This window comes from Sparus aurata, chromosome 18 (assembly GCF_900880675.1).
Source record: "Sparus aurata chromosome 18, fSpaAur1.1, whole genome shotgun sequence".
Classification (NCBI taxonomy): Eukaryota; Metazoa; Chordata; class Actinopteri; order Spariformes; family Sparidae; genus Sparus; species Sparus aurata.
In genome coordinates this window covers 2,211,022-2,238,564 of record NC_044204.1, presented here as the reverse complement: position 1 = coordinate 2,238,564, position 27,543 = coordinate 2,211,022, and the positions used below count along the sequence as shown (strand labels likewise).

The following is a 27,543-nucleotide window of genomic DNA, read 5'->3' as shown; positions in this document are numbered from 1 at the left end:
TCCACATGAAACCAGTTAATCCCCCCAAATCTGAAGAAGTCTGTGAGGTTTGAGGAAGTGAATACAGATTTGTGTTACTGATGAGGTTCAGTATTACAGTCTCGTACCCGCTGAAATAAATCTGGAGCGGGAAAGAGACGCGGAAGGTTTGGGTGAAGGAGGTTCAAGCTTCTGTCTAAACCTTAACAACTCATTTAATGACGGATTGGAAAGTTAAAACTACAGATATTATAGAGTCGAGACATAATGTGAGTTTGCAGAAACAAGAATCAGAGTTAAATGATGCGTAAAAATCAGAAAGTGACCTGTGACTGTGTGCGGGTCAACATGTCAGTCTGTGTGTTCACATGTCTGAAGAGTCTCCGTCATGAAGTCTTTTCGCACAATCTTGAAACATTCAAACCTCATTTTTTACAGTGCGCACGGCCGAACACGCGGAAACCCTTATTTGGAGTCCGTTTTGAAAAAACAATGACGCAACGCGCCACTACCACCAATCAGAAGCCAGAGGTGCGACCAATATCCGAATGAGCTGCCCTTATTTGGTGCTGTCCCCGCCCCCTCCCGCTCCACGCCGGTCCCACGGGAGCTGCCGAGCCCCGGACCCCGGGAGAAGGAGCTCTCCGCCGGGACAGAGGAGCCATAAAGAGCCGGGGAGGGAGGGGGATGAGATTTCTCGCTGCCCAATCCCCCTGTTCCCCCGGGAGCAGCAGCCTTCCACGGTCCGTCCCTCCCTCTTGTTTGCTAATCATTTCATTTTACTCCTTTTTGAAGCGCTGGCGTGTTTTTTTATCCCACTTTTCATTTCTTCACAATCCGCGGCTGCTCGCACTCCCTCTGATCCCCGGCTCTCCGCGCTCCGTTCTCCCGGCGTCAGGCGCTCCGGATCCCGGCTGATTCTCCTGCATCCCACTGTCTCCCTCTCTCTCTCTCTCTGCGGGCTCCTCTGAGATGCTCTCCCCGCTCTCCGAGCCTCTCTCCGCCCTCTTTTAACTTCACAGAGACGCCGGTTTAACGCCCGGACAGCTGCGAGCCAGGGCTGGGATCTAAAACAACCCCGGAGAAACCCAGAGGGATCCCGGGCTCTTCTTTGGATCAGGACCCGGTACTTTGGGGAAGCGCTCGTGTGTCCCTCCTCCTCCTCCTCCTCCTCCTCCTCCTCCTCATCGCTCCTCTTTTCTCCACCTTAATCCAGGTTGGCTTTTTTTGAGTGGCTGGTACAGGGAGGATTATTCTTCTTTCTTGTTTCTGGTGAAGACAAAGCTCCCAGAAGGACACTTTGATGTTCTCCATCCAGGACAGCCTCCCCCGGGGGGCCCTGACCATGAAGGAGGAGCCGCTCCCCACCGGCATGACCCCGGTCCGCTCCTGGATGCAGGGCGCAGGGATTTTGGACGCCAACACAGCGGCCCAGAGGTAAAAATATCACCGAAACCGAGCAACTTTTAAGCTCTCTGCTGCGCGCTGCCAATCCTGTCCATTAGTGCCACCGTTAGAAAACTCCAGCGTGAAGGTGAAAGTCATGTTTGCATCCTCCAGGATCCGCCTGAGAAGTGACGAAGGTTCAGTCTGCAGAGCAACAGACGACAAAACAGCGAGTTGAACCAAAGTTAGAACAGATCCAAGCACATGGCTGAGAGTCAGAGTCACAGCTCCGGGGTCGTTTTATGTTAGAGACAAATAATAGAAGTCGAAGAGACGACGAAGAGAGCGCAAAGTGAATGAAACAGAAAAGACTGAAAACTTTGAGCCTAAACTGTCACAACATCAACTGAAGCGTTCTGGACGCTTTGGGTTTCCTCTGATAATTCATGTAAAATGACCGAAGTTCGGTTCTAATTCAGAAATCAGTTAAATTCATTTGGAGAGGAAAAAAAAAAGATTCCAAGAAAGAATCACTTCATAAACTGACGTCAGACAGAAACTGTGTTTTAGCCCAGCAGGGTTCATGGTGTCAGCGCGGAGCGGCTGCCCCATCACACCGACTCCCTCCACCTCTCCGCCAGATTCGGCTTCACTGACTGTCCGCTGCGGGCGGACACACACGCCGTAATGCTCTCCGCGCACCCACGTGTCTTTATAAACCAAAAGTCAAGTTGAAGTCATGTTTCGGTTCCCACACGCGGCTCCGTGATTCATTTAAACAAATCTGACACGCGTTTTGGTGCTGCGAGAACACGCCGCGCGCCGAGAGCGCCGAGAGGCGGCGGGAGGAGCGCTGAGCTGCAGCCCGCTGCACGAGGCTCATCTCTGGATACTCATCGCAATTATCGCAGTTAGCACATGTTTATTTCTTTAAATATCACAGAGATTTTCTATTTTACACAAACAAAATATTTTACAAATTCTGAAGAAGTGCACTCAATTTAAACCGCGAAATTAATTTAAATCCTGAACCAACTCCGGGAGGAAATGAAGCTTAATTTAAATGGCCTTACACATTCAAATAAAAAGATTTTCGAGTTGTTTGCACGCGAGATAAAAACAAGTTAACGTTTGACCTCCGTGATAAAAACACGCAAAACACGGACCGAACTTCACCCAGAACCCACCCGATGTTAGCGTTTTTAAAATGTAAAGTTTTTGAAGCCTCACAGAGCTGAGCAAATAGTTTTAATTCCAAACCTGAAGGTCCAAAAATCAATAATTCGCACGGCGGAATATAAATTAAAATATTTTTTTAGATGTCATGAGATTCTCCTCCGTCTTCGTCTGCAATTATTTCCAGTCACATCTGACGTTCATAATGAGAGTTTTGAGTGTCTAAATTGCTGAAGTGTCTCTCGGGGAGACATCAGGTGAGCTCCGGTGAAATTTGACCGCTTAACTCAAATAAATCAATGCAGGATTCTCAGCGCTGCCTCAGGTTCAGATCACCTGGACGTGAAGAGGAAAAATCAGTCCGCTGCTCAGAAAACACGCGGGTGACTTTGAAACACTTCGTTATTATTTCTGCCGGGATTTAAATCTGTAATAGTTGATCTTCACTGTAATTACAAACATTTAAATTAACGTGAATTCCTTCATGTCAGAAGCATCAACTATATGAAATGAATGTGGACAACAGATCAGATTCATTTTCAGTGTTTGTAGCTATTTTAAACAGAACATCATTTAATCCATTAATCTCGTTGCTTCCTGCAGTTGTGACACATTCAACATCCAGATTATCATGAAAACACCTAGACTGCAGCCTCACATCAAAAGTGTGAGGACATTAAAACCCAACAGAAACTTCAGTCTTGTCCAAATACCTCTTCATAAAAAAGAAGGTAGAGACAGAGATAATAAGAAAAAAATAACTGTATACGCAGAACAATACTTTTCTAACAAACACATGATTTTTAGATTAATTAATTTTTTGTTTGGTCTTTAGAAAATCAGTAAAACAAATTTAAATCTTCATGACAGAAGATGAAATAAACCTACAGGTATTTATATTCTACTGACAAGTTTGAACAATTTTGCCGAAAAAAGACTGAAGTGATTAATCAGTCTTTAATTAACTAATGATTAATCAACTATACTCGAGGATCGAATCTGATTTTTGGTAAATTGTCGTCGTAGGTCTGGTTGAAGGGGCACATTTATACCAACTTTCTGTAGTACGCAGGTGGATTACGTGTCTCTGGGTAAATGGAATTGTACGTGCCGTATATGCAGCACACTTAGACTCATGTCCATGATATGTGCGTTAAACAGATGTAGATTAAACTCACGTGAAGTTTATTTCCTTCCCAGAATCACAAACTTGCATCGGAGGGTTTTAAAATCTACAACGCATAAAAACCTCAGAGGACAAAACACGACGTTAAAAGATTCAGAAATCTGCTGAAATTGGTGGACGACCAGATTAACGCCGATAATCCACACTAACAACAGGAAGAAAATAGAAACAAGCTTTGAATTTAAATGAAGAAAGAAACGTGTTCGTAGGAGTCTGAATTTGAATAAATGAACCAAACTTTCCTCAAAAACAACTTGTTTTGTCTTCATCTCTCTGTGAGTTTAGACAGAAATCCTCTCAGGGTGTCTTTGTGTCAGAGCAGCGTCTCACTTTACTGTGCTGCACGTCCACAACATTACATTACACTCATTAATATTCAGTGACATTCCCTTCAAATGGTCATTAAACAGATGGAGAATCAACTCATATCAAGTTTATTTCTGCCCAAAATCACAAACTCACAAAAGGCATTAAAATCTACAGAACAAATAAAATTCAAAAGATAAAACATGACGTTGAAAGAACACCAATAATCCATGCCAACAACACAAGATGATATAGAAACAAGTCCTGCAATTAAATATAGACAGAAACGTGTTTGTAACGTGTTCACTCAGAAAATGGCTTGTTTTGTCTTCATCACTCTGAGTTTCATATTGAAGAACTCAGAGGCAGAAATCCTGTCAGTGTCGGCGTGTCAGAGCAGTGTCTCATTCTTACACATGTCGTGTAACATTACACTTGTTAATACTCAGTGAAACTCATTTTAAATGTGCGTTAAGGCATTTTAAAGAAAGGTGAGCCTGCAGAGAGGAGGAGGAGGTCTAACATGTCTCTGTTTGAGAGGAAGCTGTTTTTGTGTTTTTAAAGCAGCAAAATGATGAGACTAATAATTTCTTTAAATCACTGCGTGTGTCTGTTGTGTTTTCTAATGGGAGTCACAGAAAGACGCTTGTTGAATTATAAACATGTCACAAGCATCACTGATTTACTTTACAATTTATTCAACATTAAACACTGTCTTTCCTCCAGTTAGAGGCAGAAGTTGAACCTTTTACGGGAGAAAAAGGAGAGATTATCATGTAATAAATCCAAGAAACAACAGTTTCCTCCATATTGAACAGACCGTGTGGAGATCTGTGGGACAGAATCATGATATCACTGTAAGAGAAGTCACAAACTCTCAGAATCGATTAAAATGTTCAGCGGGCTTAAAAACTGCCGACATTTGCTGTTTGATCAATCAGATAACCTGCAGTCTTCTTATTGATTAGTGATTATTACCTGATCACTTCAGTGATCTCCAAGAACGTCTTGGCTTCATTTTGAGTTCACAGGAGTTAAACGCTCGTTAGATAGGATTTGGAAAATGAATAATAAGGAAAAATTTAAGAGAAAATGGAAACAAATCCTGCAGAAAGTTCATCAACATTCATCTTTAGTCAAGTCTCCAACATTTTTTTATTAACTAATCAAAGACTCGTTGACCTGATATTTAAAATATGAAGCTTTAGCCTAACAACCAATGCCTGGAACCAGAGTGGTCTGACTCTGATGATGTCTGTTATATTTTTCACACTTCTTACAGTGTACTGCCCGGCAAAAAACAACAAGTTGAAATCTAAATTTGAATCCTGTAGTTGTTTTTAGTCCTTTAGCTTTACGAAAGTCTCGAGTAGAAATCGAGCAATTTGTCTATGGAGTTTGGTGCGTGTCACACCGAGAGCAGCACCTTTTACTGTAACGTAAATACATGTGATGAATAATTTCACTTGGAAGGATAAAGAAACGAGACAACAAAGGAAGGTGATAATCATACAACATGAAAATACTTCAAAATATGTGATGAATTTGAGGAATACATTTGATTAAAAATGTTATGTTAAAGCAGCAAAATCCTCAAAATGTCGCATGTTTTAGGAGAAATGATCCTGAAAAGCAGCGTCTCACTTCACTCTGCCGTTCATCCACATCAACTTGAGTCTCATTTACAAACCCTGAAACTCAAATGAAATGTTCGTCAGTCTAACCTGCCTGTTTTAAGGAATTCCAGGTTTATTTAAATGTGAAGGTCAGGTGTTAAATCAGGATCGTGTTTTTATCTGCTGCTGTTTTGAGATTTAGATATTTTATCCGTAGTCATGAATAATGAAGCTGAGTGTTTGTTCGGAGGACGGCGCTGGTTTGAATCCCGTGTGGTGAGGTCTGTTTGAATCGGTGTCAGTTTGCAGCTGTTTTCTGTCACAATAACGTGAGAAGATTTGAGATTCATGTTTTATCCTTCTTTTGGTTTTTGTAGCATAGAAAGTCACAAGTGTAAAACCAAATTTGTATTTCTGTGAACAAGTTGTGTTATTGTATTTTATTTCTCGACCTCACGCTGGAGATATTTGTTGAATGCAGCTGGATTTTTGGTCCCTGCAGACGCTCATCGTGAAGTTATTCTTGCTAAAATCACAGTGTTAGTATCAGTGTTACACTGCAATCCAAACGCTCCTGTGCTGCACAGCTGAGCTCGCTGATGGTGTCACAGAATCAGCTGCTTACCAAGTCTGAATGAGAACAAACAGAAAAACAAAATATCTGAAGAAGAAAAATTGTTCATATCAAAAACAACACATCAGGAACTCGTTGATTTCTTTAAAACATCTCTTAAACTACAGAGAAAACAAATACAGATTGGTTTTACTCCATCACAAATTCAGAAATCTCATTTTATTTGTGTCAATTATGTCTTAAAGATAGAGAACATGATGGCAGAGAGATGCGGAATGACACGTAACAAAGGTTCCCCGCTAGACTTGAACCAGGGACGCTTCACGACGGTCGCCTGGACGCAGTTAAAAATATTATTTCATGTTTTTTTCGTTCGTCACATGAGAGATGAATTCCTCCCACAAAGTTCAGACAAGAAAACACGAGATCATTTCTTTTGTGTTTGAAACAAAAACTCAAAATGTCTGGAAAAGCAGCAAAATTAGATTTTTGTTGTTGTTGTGAAGGTGTGCTGGAGGTCAGAGATCAGCGCTGTTGTCAGTGTCACAACACCTATGTGTGTGTGTGTGTGTGTGTGTGTGTGTGTGTGTGTGTGTGTGCGTGGGAGCTTAGATCCTGTGTGTATTTGTGTCTTAACATCCCTAAGATCTGTTTCAACAGCTCAGAGTTTATTCATATTTGGTTTGCATCCATGACAGGAAGTCCTGTAGTGGGAAACTGTGCAGGATAATTTGCTTTATTTTTTAAAAATGTTTTTGCAGCATGTTTTGCCTTTTGTCAGAACAAGAAACAACAACAAACAGATCCTTGACCTAGAGCCGTCTATAAAAAATATTCCAGCACATATTATCCCTAATAGACTCTGATAATATCTGTCATATTTACACTTCTTACAGTGTGTTAAGTTTCTGCTCCTGAAACACTGAAACAGGTTAAGATCCGTCGACTGTTAGTTTGAATCCTTTGATCGACGCTCTAAGAGAGTCTGTGGATTCGAGTAGAAATTGAATGATTTTTCTTTGGAGTTTGGTGCGTGTCACGCCGTGAGCAGCGAGAGAGATGGTGAATGACATCTTGACTCAAACTACAGACATCTGAAAACATGTTTGTGTGACTGAAAGCAGATATGAAAATATATTAAACACGCAGGACTTGATAACAGACATGACTAATAAAAAATAACACATAAAGGTCACCTCATGACCTGCCGTCACAGCCCGCTCGTCTCTGTCCGAGTCGTGAGCACTTTTTTTTTTGTCCATTATTTCAGAATTCCTCAAAGGGAGACAGTAATGTAATTTCAGGAAGCAGAAAAGGTATCAGAGAATAAAGATGACCATTGTGTAAATGTAAACATAAACGTACTGATGGCTGAAGGCACATTATTTAACTTGATTTAATAAAATAAAGAAAATGACTTGATCAGGAGATTTGGTGCCAATAAAACAACATGATTTGATCCAACAGATCAGATCTTGCTTTAGTCTTGTTTGGCCATCTAGGTGGATGGAGGATATTTGAGCTTGTTTCCCTTTAATGTTAAGTTTTACACTGTCCTTTGTGTGAGACTTAAATCTGATGTTATTGGAGTGTTTTTTAATTTGTCCTCAATGATGCTAAATTAGTTTAGATAAAGTTCTGGTCTCTACGTTTGATTTGGAAGAGTACAAACGACAAAATAATCAGAGGAACTGAAAGTGATCAGTTTACAAATCCTGACCAAATAAAATCTTTAGTTTCACTGATGCCTGCACGCACCACACAGACCAGAGTTTGATGATAAATTAAGAAAACAAAAAGTGTAAAAGAATCTGAAGACAAACTGTCAGTTTTGTTTGTTCTAACTTTTTATTCACCAGACTCCATTAGAAAAATCTGCTATTTTATGTATTTTTTAAAGACACACCTGCAAATGAATTAACGTTTCTTCTTTTCCCACTGTTCTAATGCGTCAAACATATCATGATAATCTGGGCATCTGAAAGTCATCATTTGATGATTTCTTACCCCGATACCTCCATGCTGCGGTCCAGGACCCCCTACTTTTGGAAACCACTGAACTAAACCACCATGGGTTATGATCTACAAATCCTTCAAATTACAGAAGAGCAGAATATCAAAGATAAACTCTGTTTAACTCCTTCGTTCTTTGTCTTCATTGATAATGAATCAGTTCGATAAAGTTGTTGTCCAGAAATAGTTGTTCCAATGTTAAACTCCGACATGTTTGAGATTTAAGACTTCGTAAAAAGAGCCATTTTTGTTTTATTGACACCAAAACTTCCTGCTTGATGAGTGAAATAATAATTTTTAACTTCTAATATTTCTTAAGTCAGACATCAAATGTGCCGTTGTGCTGATTAATGTTGGTGGACTGTACAAAAACAGAAGCGACGTAGACGGAAAAAAAGGCTCTATCTTTCGGTCTGTGACAAAGTTTCATGTGTTGGATTTAAAATATATTCTAATGTGTCAAGAAACCAAACCAAAGAAACCGGCTGACACTATTTCACCTGATTTAATCTAATGGAAGAAGTTTCTAGGATCTGAAGCTGTAATATTTCTTCTTTAATGAGCTTCTTCTTTAAAGTCCTAAAACAAGTGAATTTTCAGTGACGGCTGGTTGTAATGGTTAGACTCTCAGTGGTTGATTTTTGAAGAAAAACAGACATTTTGGACTTAAAACCATGCAGAAATAAAACGTTTTGTTGGAGGTTTTTTGTGCAGTGATTGCAGGTGTGTGTGTGTGTGCGTGCGTTTGTGTGAGTGTGTGTTGAAGCTTCAGGTGAACAGATTTCCCTTGACCCTCCCTGACACCGCTGTAGAAAGAAAAAGTGAAGATAATAGATGGAGCAGAGTGAGTGATCCTTCCCTCCACACCCTATCTTTGTCCTCCGGGGGAGGGAGGGGAGGTTATGAACTACAGGTTCCCGGGCTCAGTGGGGGAGGCGGGGGAGTTCAGGTAGGGTTTAGATGAAGTGAATTAATCGTTGACCGGGGGATTCCCCATGTTGTCGTCGGCGTCATTCGTCATCGGCTCAATCATCAGGCGTTTGGCTTTCCACTCGGCGCTCCCCAGGGACGGCTGTGGGTGGGTGAGGGTGGTTGGGAGACAGATCTGTTGACTGTGGCAGTGATGGATCTGAGCGCTGAGAGACTTTTTATCAGAGAGTTGTAACTCATGACGGCGGCCGGAGAATGATGGAGGAGGTCAGCCGGGGCCTCGACTGCTCAATACCAGTTTTTTTCTCCCCTGCCTCAAACATCTTATTTTCCCAGCCGCGTGAGAGAAAATGCACTTCCTTCTGTATTTGCATTTGTCAACACCCTCTCCTTCCTCCTCCCTCCTCCTCCTCTTCACGTACGCACAATTAAACTCTTCTGAACCCCGCCTTAAAAACGTGTTAGATAATTAAACAGCCGGCAGATGCCACGTCAGCCTCGTTACTGTAAATTCACCCCGACACGTCGTCTTTGCCGCTGCCGCCGCTGGAAGTGAAGTCGACTCGTGTAAATAAACCGTCGACACTCGAGCGCAGCTCTTTTGTCTTCTCGCGGCCTCTGCTGAATGTCAGGCCGAGCGGCTAATCAGAAGCAGCGACGCAAGAAAAAGCTGCAAACAATTAACCCCGAGCTACGTCTGAGAGGAGCAGGTGACCAGACTAATGGGCTCGGCCAGGGCCTCTGTGTGTGTGTGTGTGTGTGACAGGCGTGTGTGAGAGTAAAGAATGTGTTTTGGAGGAAACAGCTGAGTAGTGAAAACTTGCAGCTGCATTTGTCCGGCTCTTCATCCATCCTGCGAGCAGAGAGGTAAATGTTAAGACATCACAAGAAATCCTCGAAGAGAAACTCGAGATTGAAGCCAAAAAGACTGAAACAAATTTTGCCCAAAAACACTTTTGTAAGCAGCTCGCTGACCAGGAGATCTCTGATTTACTGACCCCTGAATGCACCACAACCAGAGTTTGATTGATGAAGAAAGAAAATGTAAAGTTTAAAAGAATCTGATGACAAACTGTCAGTTTCAGGTGTTCTCACAGCTTTACTCACCAAATTCCTCTGAAAAAAATCTTCAGTAAAACATTTTGCGTTTACACCTGCAAATGCATTTACCTTCCTTCCTTTTTCTGTTGTACTAATGCGCCAAACAACACATAACAATGAGAGGAGCTGAAAGTCATCAGTTTACAATACTTAACCTAAAAAACCTTCATGTAAATTGATGCCTGAATGCACCACAGGGACAAGAGTTGATGAATAAATAAATAAAATAAAAAGTTTCAAAGAATGACAGTCAGTTTTTGTTTGCTCGAACAGCTTTATTTACCGAACTCCACTGGAATTTATTCTGACATTCAGAGTTTTCACCTGCAAATGAATGTATTGTATTCTCAGCTGGTTTAATACATGGACCACCATCGATGAATAGATAAAGAATATGTCTTATGACAAACTGGCAATTTGACTTGTAACAGCTTTACTCGCCAAATTCCATTTTAAAAAATCAGCTATAAGGTAATCTAGCAATTTTTGTTGTTGGTGTTGTCAAGTTGAAGGTGAAGCTCCAGAACAAGCAGCAGCAGGTTGGAGTTTGACGTCCGTGAAACCTCGTCTGCTTTACGATGCATTTTCACACGTTGAACACCTCACAGAACATACTAATTAGCACACGTACTGCTCACAAACACACACGCTTGGTCAGGAGTGTGTGAGCATGTGCAGAAGCCCCCTCAGTCTAAAGACTAATTTGTTGGTAATTGCAGCATGACAGGAGCAGCCATTTCAGCATCAAGCCACCGTTTCCCCAAGCCAGTCGCCCTAATTAGGAATGACACACACTATTAAGGTGCACAAATGGAAATCAGTCAGCGGGCGTTCCCCTCGCCGACGGCATCGAACCCACAGTGGACCGCCCGTGCACCAAAAAAACTCCCACAATGCTTTAGTGATGGAGTCACCACCCGCAGATCAACATAAAAAACTGAAGCGTCAGTTTGTTCCTGTTTGAGTCAGATTTTTGTAATATAATGTGAATGCTTAAAGTAAAAAAAAAAAACCAAAGACATAAAAAAATAGGAAAAGGAGACCAAAACACAATTGACTTATTTACAAATAACACAACATGTGAAATGAGTGTTTTTTCCAATGGAGGATGGTGCTGTGGAGGATTTTATCCAATGACATAACAACACACACACACACACACACACACACACACACACACACTGGACCTGCTGTCTTCTCTCCAAGTTTCAGCCTCAAGTCATTAGTTCATATTACACGGCTAATAAGAGCTAACCAAACAGGTGTGTGTGTGTGTGTGTGTGTGTGTGTGTGTGTGTGTGTGTGTTAATTTATTCAAGGCCGCACAATTACCCACGAATACATTTACCCAATCAGGCCACTGTGTTCACTCGCTGTCTCTCTGTCTCTCTCTCTCTCTCTCTCTCTCACACACACACACACACACACACACACACACACACACACACACACACACACACACACACACACACACACACACACGCTGTACTGTACGTGAACAATATGTGCATATTTTAAATGTACAAACCTGACTTCCATCGCAATTAGAGAGGAAGCCCTGATGGTGTGTGTGTGTGTGTGTGTGTGTGTGTGTGTCAGCACTAATTACATTCATGCAGGTTGATTCTGCAGGACACATTTTACATCCAGTGTAAAACATTCAGAGCCAAAACAAACAAAATGTCATAACAGACTGTCGAATGTCAGTTTCTCTAAAATACATCAGGTGACAGTTTTCATTTTAGTTTTTTACTTCCTGTCCTTGTTAAAATCAGCTGGACAGAATGAAATGATTGCAACCAGATCTAAGTCTAAATTTTAGGTGTTTGGGGAAACACGCGATGATTTTAACGCGGTGACAAAAATTTATTTAATGTCAGTTTGACTTTAAAGGTCCAGTGTGTAGGAGTCAGAAGGGTCTAGTCTCAAACATGGAATATAATCCTCATGAAGATGTTTCCATTCATGTATTATAAAAGAACAAGAACTGTTGTGTTACTGATTCTATATCTACAGAGGAAGTCCGCCATGTTTCTTCAGTAGCCCAGAACGGACGAACCAAACACTGACTCTAGAGACGGACTGTAGCGGAGGGTGAGACGAGGGGTGTTCAGTTTGTTGCCACTAAACCTGCACACTGGACCTTTTTAAATACATTCAGTCCATCTCAACATAACTGGACCTGCTAAGCTGATGTTTGGTCGGACTGAAGATCTTCTCAGAGAAGCAACAAACAAGTCTTTGATGACATGTTGCTGCTTCACGTGGAGGCTGATCACATCCTCGCCCTGATAACAGAACAGGTTGATTCCCAAAACGACATATTTGACCGGACTGTACCAGTGACAGGTACTCTTCATTTATTATTGTTAAATTAACACAGTTTGGTTCGTTAGGGCACCAAAAATACTTATTTGGAAATGATTGTGAGTGTTAAAAATAAGTATATTTGTTATGTAACTTGAGTTACTAACATGAGTTAGAGACGTTACAGAGGTAAACTTTCGTCACATAAATTAAAATAACGTTGATTTTTGTTTTTCCTGGTAAAAGTCTTTGTTTGACTCTTTCATCCACCTCGACCTCCATATAGACTTTCATGCTCTGTAAACTCTATCACCTGACTTCCTCCTTTCCTCCCATCATAATTACTACGGCCTCTCGATGTTGCTGCCTAAAAACCGTACAGATAGTAATAAGGTTTGTTGGATTTAGCTTCAGTAAGCATCTGTTAGCGGCCAGTCAGACTGTCTTTGTGTGATTTCACATTTGAAATTTGCTCTGATGAACTTTCAGATCAACATTTAGACTAAATGTGACAGAGTGAGTGTGTGTGTGTGTCCTGACAGGGTGTGTTTGCTCTGAGTTGGTTTCCACTGAATCCGATTTAAACATCCAGTGTTTATTTGATTAACAGCCTGGCAGCAGGCCAGACAGAATGTGTGAGCGTGTATGTGTGTGTGTTTGTTACTATCAGTGTGTGTGTGTGCTGTATGGCTCATTAGGCGTGTGTGTGTATATTTATGTGTGTGAGGCGGCAGGCCACGCTGGTTAAAGACTCAAACAGCGGTCACACTCCATCTCCTGTTTGATTAATGTCATGGCGTGTGTGTGTGTGTGTGTGTGTGTGTGTGTGTTTGTGTGTGTGTGTGTGTGTGTGTGTGTGTGTGTGTGTCCAGCTCTCTGCTGTCTCAGGATGATTTTCAGTCATTTATATTGAACATAAAACATTGAAGACTTTCAGGTGAAAGTTCAGACCGTCGTCTTTAATCTGAAGAGTTCAGTTTCATTTTGGATTAAAGGGATATTCCGGTGTAAATTTTATCCATGGTCTAACACATCGTGGAACTGTGTTAGACTCCCTCTCGAGGGATCAAGTTAGCAGACCGCTAATTTACAGAGTTTTATCAACCTCAGAAACGACCGCACGACAACAATACACTGCAGTAAATGGATCCAAATATAAACCGCCACCAAAAAGCCACAAATAATGCTCAGAACAGCACCAAACTTCAGCAACAGTACAAACAGGGTCATAGCACATAGTCCGGGGCATCTAACCTCCGCTAGCTTAGCTGGATTTCTACTGAAAAGCTGACTAAATTTACCACTCTTCTGCAGTAGCTTCCTGTTGACGGGAAGTCCCGACGAGACGATTTCCGAGTGCAGTAGAGTTCCGCGGCTCATGGATGAAAATGTCTGATTATGACTCCATGAAAAAGCAATCAAAGTTCATATGTGTCTTACCTGCCAGTTTATAACAGTTATTATCGAGAGCGGACAGGGAAATGAACGGAATTGAGCATTTCTAATCGCACTCTGTAATCGTCGCGTCGGGACTTCCCCGACCCGGAAGCTGATGGAGGAGAGTTGAAATCTGTTTTTAGCTTCCCAATAGAAATCCAGCTAAGCTAGCAGAGGTTAGATGCCCTGGACTATGTGCTGAGACCCTATTTGTATTGTTGCTGAAGTTTGGTGCTGTTCTGAGCATTATTTGTGGCTTTTTGGTGGCGGTTTATATTTGGATCCATTTACTGCAGTGTATTGTTGTCGTGCGGTCGGTTGATAAAAATCCGTAAATTAGCGGTCTGCTAACTTGATCTCTTGAGAGGGAGTCTAACACAGTTTCACGGTGATTTAGACCATGGATTAAATTTACACCGGAATATCCCTTTAACTGTTTTTAACCTTCAGTCTCTTTTTATAAACATTGAGCCAGCTTTAGTCTAATGCAGCAGTTTTAGGCTGATGTTAACTGAAATATAAAATATATGGTGTTGTTAGCCAGTCACATGTAGAATCAGCAGACAAGGAAAGCTCAGAATTAAATTTGACATAAAATGAAATAGTTTTGATTAATTTTAGGTTAAATCTGTAATCTCTCCAATGATATTCATAATCCTTACCTCCAGATTAATTGAAATAAACATGGTCACACATAACATGGTCATGTCCTTAAATAAATATAGCTTTGTCACCTAATTCAGTATTGTGACTAGCTGATTTTAAGTCTGTTGTGTGAAGTTCAAGTGAAGTCTCAAGTCTTCATGAACAAAACTGCACGTCAAGATCAGAAATCTCTCGGGCGTCTAATCAATAAAACAGTCTTTTACTCAACAGGTTCATTTTAGACGTCAAACATACTGTTGAAGACGAGGCTCCAATTAAAGACACTATCCTGGTGCGTTCTGGGAAATGTAAGCTGCATATTCTGGACTAAGAGTATGTTAATGACTATTTCTATATCGATTAATCAGTCAGTTATTTTCTTGATCTCTCTAGAATGTGATGAATTGTTGAAAACTGTCCATCAGTGTTTCGTCCTCAAAAGTCTCAAATGAGCTTTAGGTTATTTTCAGAGTGGAAAGACACCAGAAAATATTCACATTACAGAAGCTGACATCAGAAAATGACAATTAATCGGACCGGATCGGATTTCTCATAGTCGAATTAAAACACCTAGATTATTTGATTGATAGTCGCATTACTCCTGCATGTATATGTTCTATCTGATCCGATCGGATTTTGCGTTCCGCACAGGCGCAAGATTTCTTTCGCGGGGCCGTGAGCCGGAAGTAGAACGACGGGGGCGGTGGCGTCTTTCCTCCGAAATGACTGCAAGCAAGAGCGCCATTGTGCATCTAGTTTGTGTAATTATCATGTACACCATATACTAAATGTACAAAGATGTAGCTTCGTCTCGCTCTTCGTACGTCATCTTTCTCGAATGCTGATGCAGGTTGTTGTTGCTGGTGACATAAAGAGGTCAGCTGGAGGTGGCTCTGTTACCACTAGTTGAAATGGGTACAGCGCCACCTATCGTATATAATCCGATTTTCTCACAGGCATGTATACTCGGACAATTGCAGGTGTCTGATTGAGTAGCATAGTCGAACTATAGCTGTAATCTGACTAAGGAGTGTAAAAGTCACAGTGCAGGAAACAAAGGTAAATGTTTCTCCTGCTCTGGTTTGGCAGGTGTGTTTGCAGGTGTGGTCAGTGAGAGAAGAGCACTCACTGTTAGCAGCAGGTTTCTGACGTCTTTACTTTTGTCCCACAGTCCTGTTGGTTGTGTATTGGTCAGCTGTTCTTTGCTCACATATTGCTGTATCTTCACACTTTAAATATGTTTAATATATTTAAACACTGTCCGCAGTAGCTCAGATATCTGGTGTGTCACGTTGTTTCTGCTCTTCATCGAAGCTGCCTGAAGAGTTTTTCTTCATCTTTCCATCAAATGTAAATATTCTACACTTCTTTTAAATCATTTCCCTCAAAATGCATCCTGACAGATTTGATATGTTTGGAAATGTTAAGATCTCCTTTGCAAATTTTAAATAAAGTTGGTTTGAAAAAAGTCCAGACAACCAGCTGGAGTGTGGAAGGTCTTTACTGGGATCAATGACTGACGGCTGCTCCTCCTTTAATCTGAGAGAAGAAAAGATGAACCTTGCAGGTATTATTGCAATATTTAGGCAGTGAATTCATTCTGCGTGTGTGTGTGAACTGACTGCACCCAGGACCGGCTGTCTTGCTCAGTAATTGTTTGCAGAGTGCTCGACACGACTCCCGCTGACCTTTAATTTCAGGCTTTGTGGTGGAAACGTGCGAATCGTCGGCCACGGCCCTCGTTTGCCTCACTGTATTTGTTCTGTGTGTGTGTGTGTGTGTGTTTCATTTTTTCCTCTCTGGCTGTTGGCGTGTGATTTACACTCCGGGCATGTTCAAGCGAGCCGTGTGCCATCGATACTGTTTTTATTACACCTTGTGCCAAGTGCTAACAGCCGGATACGAGGCGCAGCGACGAGTGGATGCAGCCGCAATTAGCATAATTGAAATAATAATAATGCTAACGAGCTTTCTGAGTGGAGGCAGAGCAGAGAGGAGAGGATGAGCGGTGGCAGTGGCGGCGGCAGCGGCAGCTTCGTCACTGTGGATGGCCGCTGCACAGCATTGTGTGTAATTGGGATAATGGGCTGGTTTAGTGGTGGAAGTGATGCTTTTCATGGCGTTCGGATGAAACAGGTGCCAAATTCATCTGAATCAGTTGTGTCAGTGTTTGTTGTTCTAACCAGGCCTTCATCATGTTTTCTTACAGTTTAAACATTAAAACATCTGAATCATGTTGTCAGGAAGTGACATTCACACATTCAACTCCAAATCAAGGGTAGTTTTACTTTGCTGCACTTTGAAATATCTCATATTTCCAAGAGAAATCCGCTTGTTTTAAGAAATGATCCTGATATGATCGTACGTCTCTTTAGTCTTGAACCTTTGAAGAAAGGCAAGTAAGGTGAAGATCAGATGAGTGAGATTAGAGACATTTTATTGATCGACATGTGGAAACTGAGGCTGAGGAGAACAAAATATATTCTGTAGACAGCTAAATAATCTTAAAGTTAATTTTTGATAATTTAAGCATTTTCTATGTGCAACTTGAAGCATGGAAAGACAAAAGAGTAATACACACCAAACATACAGTAATAGTTCCTGTGAAGTGTATTAAGATGCAAATAATGATGAATAAACATCCAGGTCTTTTCATCTAATTTGTTTAGAGATTTAAACACATCTGGTGTGTCAGATATTTATATTAGCTGTCATGCAATATTTTAGAGATATCACTGTAGTGAAGGCAGTGCACGGTTACCTCATGTTAACGGGCCTGATCCAGCTTTGAAAATACAGACAATGAGGACTTAGTTTCTAAGAACAGCAGCTGGTAAACTTGGCAGTATTTTGGGTTTAAAGCATGGGAATTTTGGCGAATGGGGCTGAGTGACACCACAATCTTGTGGTCATACCTCAAAGTCCATCACTCGGTACAGTTTGCTAGGCTGTGAGCAACAACAATATCGTGTGTAGCGATATTTGGTGATATAAAATTTAGATATCACCCAAGCCTCATACCACTCCTTATTATGAATTACGAATTGCGAGCGTCCCTGTTTTTTCGTTGCCGGCAGATAAATGACAAATAGCACTGTGATAATACCAAGATCGCCACGGTAACACAAGAGAAATCACCAGAGCGGAAGACAACCTATTGGAAATGTCTGTTTATGGAAACACAGACGACTTCTGATAAAGCAAGGCAGTCTTGAAGGTTACACCCACCGCTCTGTTCTGGGGGGCCTCTCAGGAGCTGCTCAGTGTAACGCTGACTGAGTGCCGATATTCTGTTTTACTTCAGTGACATTTCAGCGCTGGACTTTACTCTTAGTGTTTCCATTCTTGTATTAGGACTTGTATGTCAGTAAAGGATGTTTGTTCGAGCAGCCGTGTACGTCAAAATAGCATCACGGATAAAAACAGATGCCTGTGGATGTTTTTTCTCACAGGAAGTCATTGAAAATATCTGTGAGTGAGAGTGTTGAAGTCTGCCTCGCTGTGATCCCTCTCTGTGTGTTTTTATTTTAACACTGGTGTGTTTGTGACACTTAATTCCCACCATCAGTCTAACCTGAACTACACACACCTGAGCTGACTTCCTCCTCCTCAGAGTTTCTCTCTACGCCACCGTCCGCCCGGCCAAATGCTGCGAGTCGGAAGAATTAGCTTCCAACAAACTGGCCTACAAATGAGGCATTAAGCATTGGTAATGGGAGTGCAGAAAGGTCACGGCTGTATTAATCTGTCGTCTGGGGAATACACCCCTGAGCGGGGAAACACAGAGACCGAGAGAGAGCAGGCACATTTCCAAAAACAAACCCTGAGCATGAATAAATATTTATTTGCGCCCGGGTGATCATATTGATCATAAAGTGTTTTAGGAAACAAAACGAACAGGAAAATGAGATTGATGTAAAAATATTCAGCTGCTGCTTTGAGCGTTTCCCCTTCGGACACTTTGAGCATCTCCGGGCTGAGAGCAGAGGTCGCTTCCTGCAGGAGCATCGATTTTATTTCAGGATCAACAAGGACTTTTTTATCCACTTTTCCTAAAATCCGCTGCTGACATTAAGTCAGTGATGTTTTTCTGTTCACGCACTCAGTAAAGAGTAAAAGCCTTTTTAGATTTTGTGAATGTGAGGCTGCAGCACATTCAAAGACAAGGACATGGTTTTAAACAAGCATCTTCTGGTCAGTGATCTTTATGTTTATATGAAAGTCCTTTAGTTCTTTTTGAACTCACAAAGTCACTTTGATACGTATAACAGTTTAATTTGTATTTGTTATGTGTGTTTTAGTTCATACTTAACATACAGTGAATAATTAATATTATTATTTAATATCATGAATATTATATGAATATTATTTGTATACAGTAAGAACAAGTACAAGGTAGTATTTATGATATATTTTGATATTTGTGCTTTGATATAATTTATATTTGTTTTTCTTTCAGAACTTCTCAGTTTCACAACAATTTATTACAAGAGTGTTTTTTGAATAATTACAGCATACAAAGATTTGGATATGTGGCTATAAGCTTTACAAATGTTAAACTGTATGTTTTATTTATAATTCATGCACAAATTGGTTACTTGTGGAGTTCCTCAGGGTTCTGTGTTGGGCCCAGCACGCAAAGATAGAGAGATGTACTTCTCCTGATGTGGCGGGTGTAATACAGAAGGACAGATAGCACTCGTTAAAACCAGCATCACAAAGCGCTTTACAACATGTGCAAATCACAGGAAAAAATACACGGTAAATTCTAAATAAACAGACCAGTACAAGGAAAGAATGGCAAATATAAAAAAAGACTTGAAGTGCTACGTCAAGAATAAAGTACAGTTTAAAATAAATCGTCAGAAGTGATTGAAAAGACAAAATCATAGTTTAAATGGGTTAAAAATGCTAAGAAGTGACAAAAATGCTCTTCATCCTTCATCCAGGCAACACAGGAATGTGTCGTTGTTTGTGTTTCAACGTGTCAGAAATGATTTCATGGTGTATTCTGCTCTTTCAATTACATATGATGAGTCCACATTCAGGTCTCTGCAGCTGGAGACGCATCCTAATTATTTTATCCTTAGTTTTTTTAACGTGACCGTGTGCATATTGATTGGTTGTTTTGTTGTGTTTGGACCTGAGCTGTGGTCTGATTGGACTGAAGAAGGTTTCTGTCCAAACCAATGACTCCAGGAGTTAAATCAGTGGTTGTAAATGGTAAACACCAGGCTTCAAATGTTGGACTGTTGTAAATAAATGTATTTATAATGTACATAGAGATAAAGTCTCTTCTTCTTCTTCCTCTGTGACTCTCAGACTGCAGGAAGAGTCTCGTCTCTCCTGGGTTTTGGCCTCTGTCTCCATAGTTTTTATAGCTTTTATTTAAAAGGTCGATCTCACAGAGAAGACACACACACACGCACGGCACACACACACACACACACACACACACACACACACACACACACACGCATATTATAAATCAATTCAGAGCAGTTAGCTCCCTGTTTCAGTCACTATTATCACCTGAGTAGTTTTCCACTTGCTGCCCCTTGTCCATCATGCTCCTCCTCAATGTTTGACTTCAGATTTACATGTTTTAACTCCTTGATCAGGTTTATTTTATAATTATAATTATAATTAGTTTACTTTTCTGATGAGGGTTCAGGTGCTGTCGTAGTTATTTTGGCTCTTGAAATATGAGGTGTTGCACAGGTCGTGCTCGTGTCTTTGACAGCTCAGTGTGTATTTGCAGAGAATCACACTGACTCTTCCTCTGTCTTATTTTCTTTCACAATAAAAGCACCTCAGTGCCTGACTGGTGGAGACTTTTAATGTGAAGCAGCAGCAGGAAATCTTTAGTTCGCATTAACAGTGTACTAGTGAAACTAGTAGTGGGAAATACATTTACTCAAGTACTGTACTCAGGAGCAGTTTTGAGGAACTTATGTTTCACGGGATTGTTTTATACTTCTTCTCCAACACATGTATTTGAACTTTAGTTAGTTTGCGGATTGAGATTATTAAATCAAATTATATTGAATGAATCAATCAGTTATGAACTAGTGCTGATACTACCTGGTATTTATGATGCAGAAATGTGTAAATAATCATTAAGAGTGATAAAATGTTGTCTTCATCTGTTTCAGTGGTGTGGGTTTGGCCCGAGCTCACTTTGAGAAGCAGCCTCCTTCCAACCTGAGGAAGTCCAACTTCTTCCACTTTGTGCTGGCCCTGTACGACCGGCAGGGTCAGCCGGTCGAGATCGAGAGGACTTCCTACATAGACTTTGTGGAGAAAGACAAGGTGACATTTTGTTTCTGCTAGAAACCAATGTGAAAACAGTTAACTTACTGTAATGAGTCAGAAACTATTAAAAACACGTCAATGAGCCACAACGGTGCACTGAGAAAAAACATCTGCTTCCCTTAAATATGTATTTTAAGCCAAAAAGTCTAAATCAGAGGCCTGTGCCACAAATAATGAATTAGTCATTGACTCAATTTCTGTACTTTTGCCTTTCTCATATCTTCAAATGAGCAATCTGGGACCAAACACTTCCTCTGCATGAAATTACAAAATGTGCCCTTGATTTTTCTAAAGCTGAAATCTTGAGCTAAGAGCATCAAACGGCACCAGAATACAGGACATGTATGTGCTCTGTTCTTGAGGAAAACCCCCAGACCCTGTTGCATTGTCCCACACACATTTAATTCCATCCTGCACCCATCCATACACCGTCCTCCTGCCACCATCACTGCCAGAAATGTGGATTCATCGTCCCCAACAAATGCACTGTTTCCTCCTATTTGTTTGATAACTCTACAGCCAGCTACAAGATAGTCAGTGTTGTTGGAGCAGTAAACCTTTTCACAGGTCAGATTTAAGATGAAGATGAAACTCTGTTTTTGTGAGTTTTTTTTAAAGATCTTCAGTAGGAACCAATGAGCCTCAAACAGGAAGTCAGACAGTAGCAGGAGACAGACCAGCGTGTGGTTTAAGAATATAGAATGACAGCAGACTGATACTTTAAGCTGCTCCATATAGAATACAAACAGTACAAGTCCTACTAATATTACTAATGATGATGATAATAATAATTTCCAGACAGGTTGGGAATGTTTGTTGTTTGATCGGCTGCCAGCTGGCACCACATCCTCCCCTCCTCTCCTCCCACTCACTCGCTCACCTCACCTCTGCTTTGACCTCTAGTCTCTCGCCCTGATATCCCCCAACACACACACACACACACACACACACACACACACACACACTGGGACTGAGCCAACACTCCCGGGCACAGTTGGCACCGAGCGGCTGACTGACAGAGACTGAAAGGAGAAAGGAGAGAGAGAGCTGGAATAAAAGGGGAATAAAAGGTTGAAAAGAGAGAAGAAGAAGAAAAAGAGGAAGGAGAAGAAGAAGAGAGAGAAGAAGAAGGGTTGAGTGAGGGTCACGAGAGAAGAAGAAACTGAAGAAGATGTAAAGAAGCGACGGTGATGGGAGGGCACAAGAATAAAAGATGTTTAAACTCCATCTGAACACAACTCTCAGATGGGTTCTGGTGGCTGACGGTTCTGAATCTGATGTGAAAGTTTAAAACAAAACCAAACCATCTGTGGACGAACAGAAAGAGAGTAACTGAGACCAAACAGACGGAAACAGCCATCAGTTCGAGAGTGTTTCAGTGGACACAGAGGAGAGAGAGGGGGCACGTCTGCCTCGTCTCAATGCCAACATCAAGTCACATGATCACTTGGCTGAGTGTGTTGTGGGGGGTCAAAGGTCACTGAGCGGTCATCAAGATCCAACTGCCTCCCCTTGAAACTTAATTAATCAATTATAACTGTAATTATAACAGTTATAATATAGAAACAGAAAAAATACAGAATACACTTAAAACAAGCAGAAGTTGAAGCTCAATCATGTCAGGAAAATAATAAAGATGATTAATCATAAGGAATAGAATAGAAATACTACAAAGCTCATTGTAAATAAACAGAGTCAAAAATATACATAATGAGATATTACGTTGATATGATGAAATAGACAACAACAAACAATGTCTCTGAAGTCCAAAGTATGAGATGATGTGGAGAAAAAAATAACAATAACAATAATAACAATATCATTATAGGAAAATACTGTTTTTCCTCTTTAGAACTTTTTTTTAAAGATGAATTTCTGAAATATTGTTTTGGTGATATTATAAAAAAAAAAACAAACATAAAAAAAAGTTATTTCTGAAGTCAAAAGTATTTCATGTAGAAAACAAATAAGTTCATATTTACTTAAAAATATCAACATGAAATTTGACTTTAATCATTTTGATTCTGGGTCTCTGAATGTTTCATCCAGTTTATCTTTTTGTTTCATGAAATGTGTGAATCACAGACAAAAACCCCTGATCAGAGACTTTCTCCAGTATTTCCAGTTCTGTGATGTTCATGTACACATGTACACAACTCCGACAGGAACATTCCTGACCGTGAGGACTGACGTGGTATGCAGGCTGCTGCTGCAGGATCACTGTTAATGTTTTTCATCTCACCTTCATCGCAGTAACTCGCTGTGATTTGTGTGTTTGTGTCACAGGAGTACAACGGAGAGAAGACCAACAACGGGATCCACTACAGGCTACAGCTCCTCTACAGCAACGGTAAGTCCAATCCTTACAAAAGATGATTATATGACATATAGATAGATAGAGGATTGAGCTAACAATGGAGGGTTTGTGCATTTGATGAGCAGTAGTTTGGACGGTACAGAGAAAGGATGTAGTTCTGCTGATGGAGGAGCAGATTAGAAAAAATGATCTGAATCGTTTTTGAAAGCAGAAATGTTGTTAAGTTTTGAGAAAGCTTGTCCGTACAGAACGTAGCTGCACAACTGTCGACATATTTCAGTTGTTTTCCAACGAAATCCACGCATACATGTCAATAACAACTTCTAGTCAGACTCAGCGGATGTAGACTGGTGGTATAAAGCCCGTCGCTCGGTGACTCTTTCAGGCATCCTCCTCCTTTCTGCTGTCTGCATGTTGCTGTTATTAAATCTCTGTCGCCACGAGAAACAACAAAATCCTCCAAGCCAACGACCGTCACACTGAAAATGATAAATTACACTAACCTTGTCATTAACAGTACAAGCTAGCAGCTCTTAGATTCTCTTTCGCTTGTTTCCCCTGACAACATTTTTCAGGGGCACTCTTGCTGTGTCTGAGGTTAAGTGCCGCCTAAGACAACTGTGATTGGTCTTAAGTCAAGTTCAGAAACTATTCGGTCAACGTTACGGTTCTCTTTTTGTTTCCGATGTTCTCCACCCTATTTGGACGAGTTCCTGTGACCTGTAACATGTGACTGTGAACATCTACACATGTGTTGTCCATGTGTGATTTGGAGTATACAGTGTCCTTAAAGGGACGGCTATCACCCAAATTTAAAATGTTATTTATCCATCTAGATTGTTTTGACCTTCTCTCCAATATAATTAATCTTGATGTCACTCAGTTTGTGGAGCTTAAAGAGCCCAAAAAATATGTTTGAAAAGCTCAGTAGAGATTTCTCTTTACAGAAATCATGACCCGCTTACTCAAATAATCCATAGAGCTTGTTGCGAGCAGCTTTAATGTAGGAACTATTTTCTTTTTGTGTCACTACACAGAAGGAAACGTGCATCTACTCACAGACGAGAGGCTGTGAACTAAGTGGGCTCACGTTGCAGCTCAGATGAGATGTTGTTGTCACATGCACGAGCCTCTCACCCACCCAGACGCACACTACCTTCTTTGCAGTGATAAGGAGAGAGAAAATAATTCCTGCATGAAACTGCTCAGAGGGGAAATGTGTGTTTGTGATTTTGGGGTGAGGAGCCCCAGAGGTGACCGGTAGTTAAGTTCCTGCAGGATAAAGACTTCCTGGATTTGAAACATTATCCAGGCAGCTGTTATATTTCCCCCTACAGCAAATTAGTCAAATATAGACATTTATTTTGTCTGATTTTCAACTTGAGCCCCCGCGAACTGAAGTAGAAACACACACACAGCATCAAATTCATCTTAAGTTTAGCCTTTTTTTAATGGCACTTCTGCAGGTCAGGTGAGTATCGACTGATGAAGTCGAGGTAATGATGCTCTTACTTTCTGTTGAACTTTGCTGCATGAATTAGAGTTTGTAGAGAAGGATTTTATATTAAAGGTCACCTCAGCAGGCTTTTAGTGAAAGCCTGGAAAAACTTTTTCATTATCAGCACACAAACACACACACGCACACACACACACACACACACACACACACACCGAGTCAGACATCTGGAATATCTGACAACTAACCAAACCTGAACTCTGTTTTGTCCATCGGGGGGTTTGGAGGGATCTTTTGCTGATTCAAAACACACAGCTCGTCTTTGTGCTGGCTCGAGTCCAGAGCTGCAGGAGGAGGACGGCCGTAATGCTCTCAGACCCCCGCAGAAACACCAGATAAAGTGGGACATAAAAGAGCGTTTTCTTCCAAAGGGGGATAAATCACTCTGATATGAGTCGGCGTCGTCGGATTAGCATCGCACGGAGGTAATTGACCTCATCGGCAACCGGGATAGATAGCCGCCATTTAGGCTGCAGACTGCTCAGCGCTCAGCCGCAGAGCGAGGAGTGAATCATGTCAATTAGAAAGCAGAGGAAGCTGCGAGGAAACCGCCCGAAAAACAAGAAGAAAGAAATACAATTAGAGCTCCTCCACCGCTAACAGGTGTTCCCTGCAATTTGCTTCCTCCACCCCATGTCGTGTTTGTGTCACATTTACGCTCGAATGCATAGCTAATAAAAGACAAGCAATCCTGATTGATATTTAATTTGTCGGAGAATGAGGATTCCTTGTTATCCTTGAGGAAAAAGGCAGCGGGGGGTGCTGTGGTTGGGTGGTTTGGGGGAGGGGGGGCTCGGCTGTTAAAGGCGGCCTGGCCTATAAATAATAAACAGCTCTGGAGCCGCGCTAATGTTTGTTTTTGCTGAGGGGGGTTAGCGTAGCCGTGACAAGATGACAAGAAAACATAAATACACAACCGGGACATAAATAATAACAGAATTCATTTACTGAACATTATTAGGATTCACTTCTTTTGTTTGGGGGGATTTTTTTCTTTTCCCTGCATACTGAGAGCGAATTAGCATTTCAGGCTTATGCATGTATGTATGTTGGTGGTATAAATGTGTCATCAGGCAGTCACTGATAACAAGGACTATGTGTGAACTCATCAGTTTTTATATGTGTTTGTGTGTTTCAGGCATCAGGACAGAACAGGATCTTTACGTTCGGCTCATAGACTCCATGACCAAACAGGTGAGACAATACTGACGCTCACAAATCACCACACTGCACAGCTCTGTTCAAATTCTTCAGAACATGTGGTGGATAATATCACAATGACAAAACAATGTAGCCCAGCAGGACTGAGATCTGTCAAAGTTTCATAACTTCATTTATTACAGATGATTGATTTTTCAATCTCATTCCCGACTCAAATTCAGATGCTTTTGGATCGTAGGTAGAGTCGGCCACCATGCTAATGCTCCAGTTGGGAATAAGGCTCGAAAATCAACTTTCCTGAAAACAGGAGGTTTCAGCTAAGTTAGGAGGGTGTAGACTGATATTTTCATTGTAAGGCTTCTCCAAAGATTGGACAAGTTGGAGAAGATGGCACTGATGTTAGCCTGTTAGCTTTACATTTTCCAAACCAACACACTGACAAACGCCTCTAAATTCTCTGACGACTATTTTTTAACTTGTTTCTTTGAATTTAACAGAAATATAAAACCCAGTTTGTGGTTTTATGAAACAGAATTGTTTCTTGACTCAGAGATCTTCAGCGGGTCGTTTCAACACACAGCTCCCACTGAAACCACACATTTTCTCTGACCCACTGAGACTGGAGAAACTTGCCCTTTCTTTACACCCAGAGCTCCAATTCTAAAACAAATAAAACAGTCAATGAATCAATCCTGCCTCTAACCTCTGAATACTATCCTTCCTTTAACTTAACTTTAAAAACTCCCCTTAACTGAAAGAATCTCCTCAAACCCTCCATCAACTCTCCCTCTCCCCCTCTATCTCCCTCCTTCTCCTCCTCCTCCTCCTCCTCTTCTCCTCTCCTCCTCTCCTCCCTTCTTACTTTCCTTAAACTCCGGCAGCACTGATGTGTTTTCCTTTCCACCGGTGCAGCTCGGTCTTTAGCCGACTCCAGATCCTCCCGTCCCACTTTTCCGGTTTTCACTCACTCAGAACCCCCGTGTGGGATCTGAACCTGTGAACGTTTCTCTGCCAAGAAGAAAAAACCTCAAATATTTCCAAATTCCAGTCGATCTGGCCAGCCGACCTCCCGGCTTCATTCCTGAAGTTCACTCAACTCCACATCCTCCTGTTCGAAAATATTAATCTGAGAAACATCATGTGAACCTCTGTGGGATTTTTTCCTTCTATCCAGTGGTTTCTAACAGCATGTTGCATAAAAAGCACCAATACAAATGTAATTCAGTAATTTAATTCTTGATTAAATCAATTAGAATGAAATAAAACAGACTACAGAATATACCGAATTTTGAAGCTACTTGTCAGATTCCGTTTTAAGTAAATCAGGTTTAATGAGTTAAGGTGGTGTGGAGCCTGAAGTGTCCACAATAATTACAGTTATACAGTTCAGATTAAAATGCTTTGATTTTCTTCTTCTGTTGCTTTTTAAAAAATAGGTGTCGTTTGTTACGTGCAGGTTGTTAATGACAATATCAAATCAAATCATATCATACAATCACTTATCATGTCTCCAATGTCGCTGCACTTCTTTAAATGTCATTTCAGGGTATAAATATTTAAAATTCATTGAACCAGATT

At 41.1% G+C, this 27,543-nt stretch overlaps 1 protein-coding gene across 1 annotated transcript in view; it reads left to right on the top strand.

Moving 5' to 3' along the window:
- Positions 1-620: 620 nt before the first annotated feature.
- Positions 621-27,543, top strand: part of LOC115569297 (transcription factor COE3) — a 114,663-nt gene continuing 87,740 nt past the window's right edge. The window contains exons 1-4 of the mRNA XM_030397328.1: positions 621-1,416; positions 20,812-20,968; positions 23,258-23,321; positions 25,943-25,998. Of these exons, the coding sequence (XP_030253188.1) occupies positions 1,283-1,416; positions 20,812-20,968; positions 23,258-23,321; positions 25,943-25,998 (411 nt within the window). The 5' untranslated portion in view covers positions 621-1,282. The remainder of the gene's footprint in view (positions 1,417-20,811; positions 20,969-23,257; positions 23,322-25,942; positions 25,999-27,543) is intronic.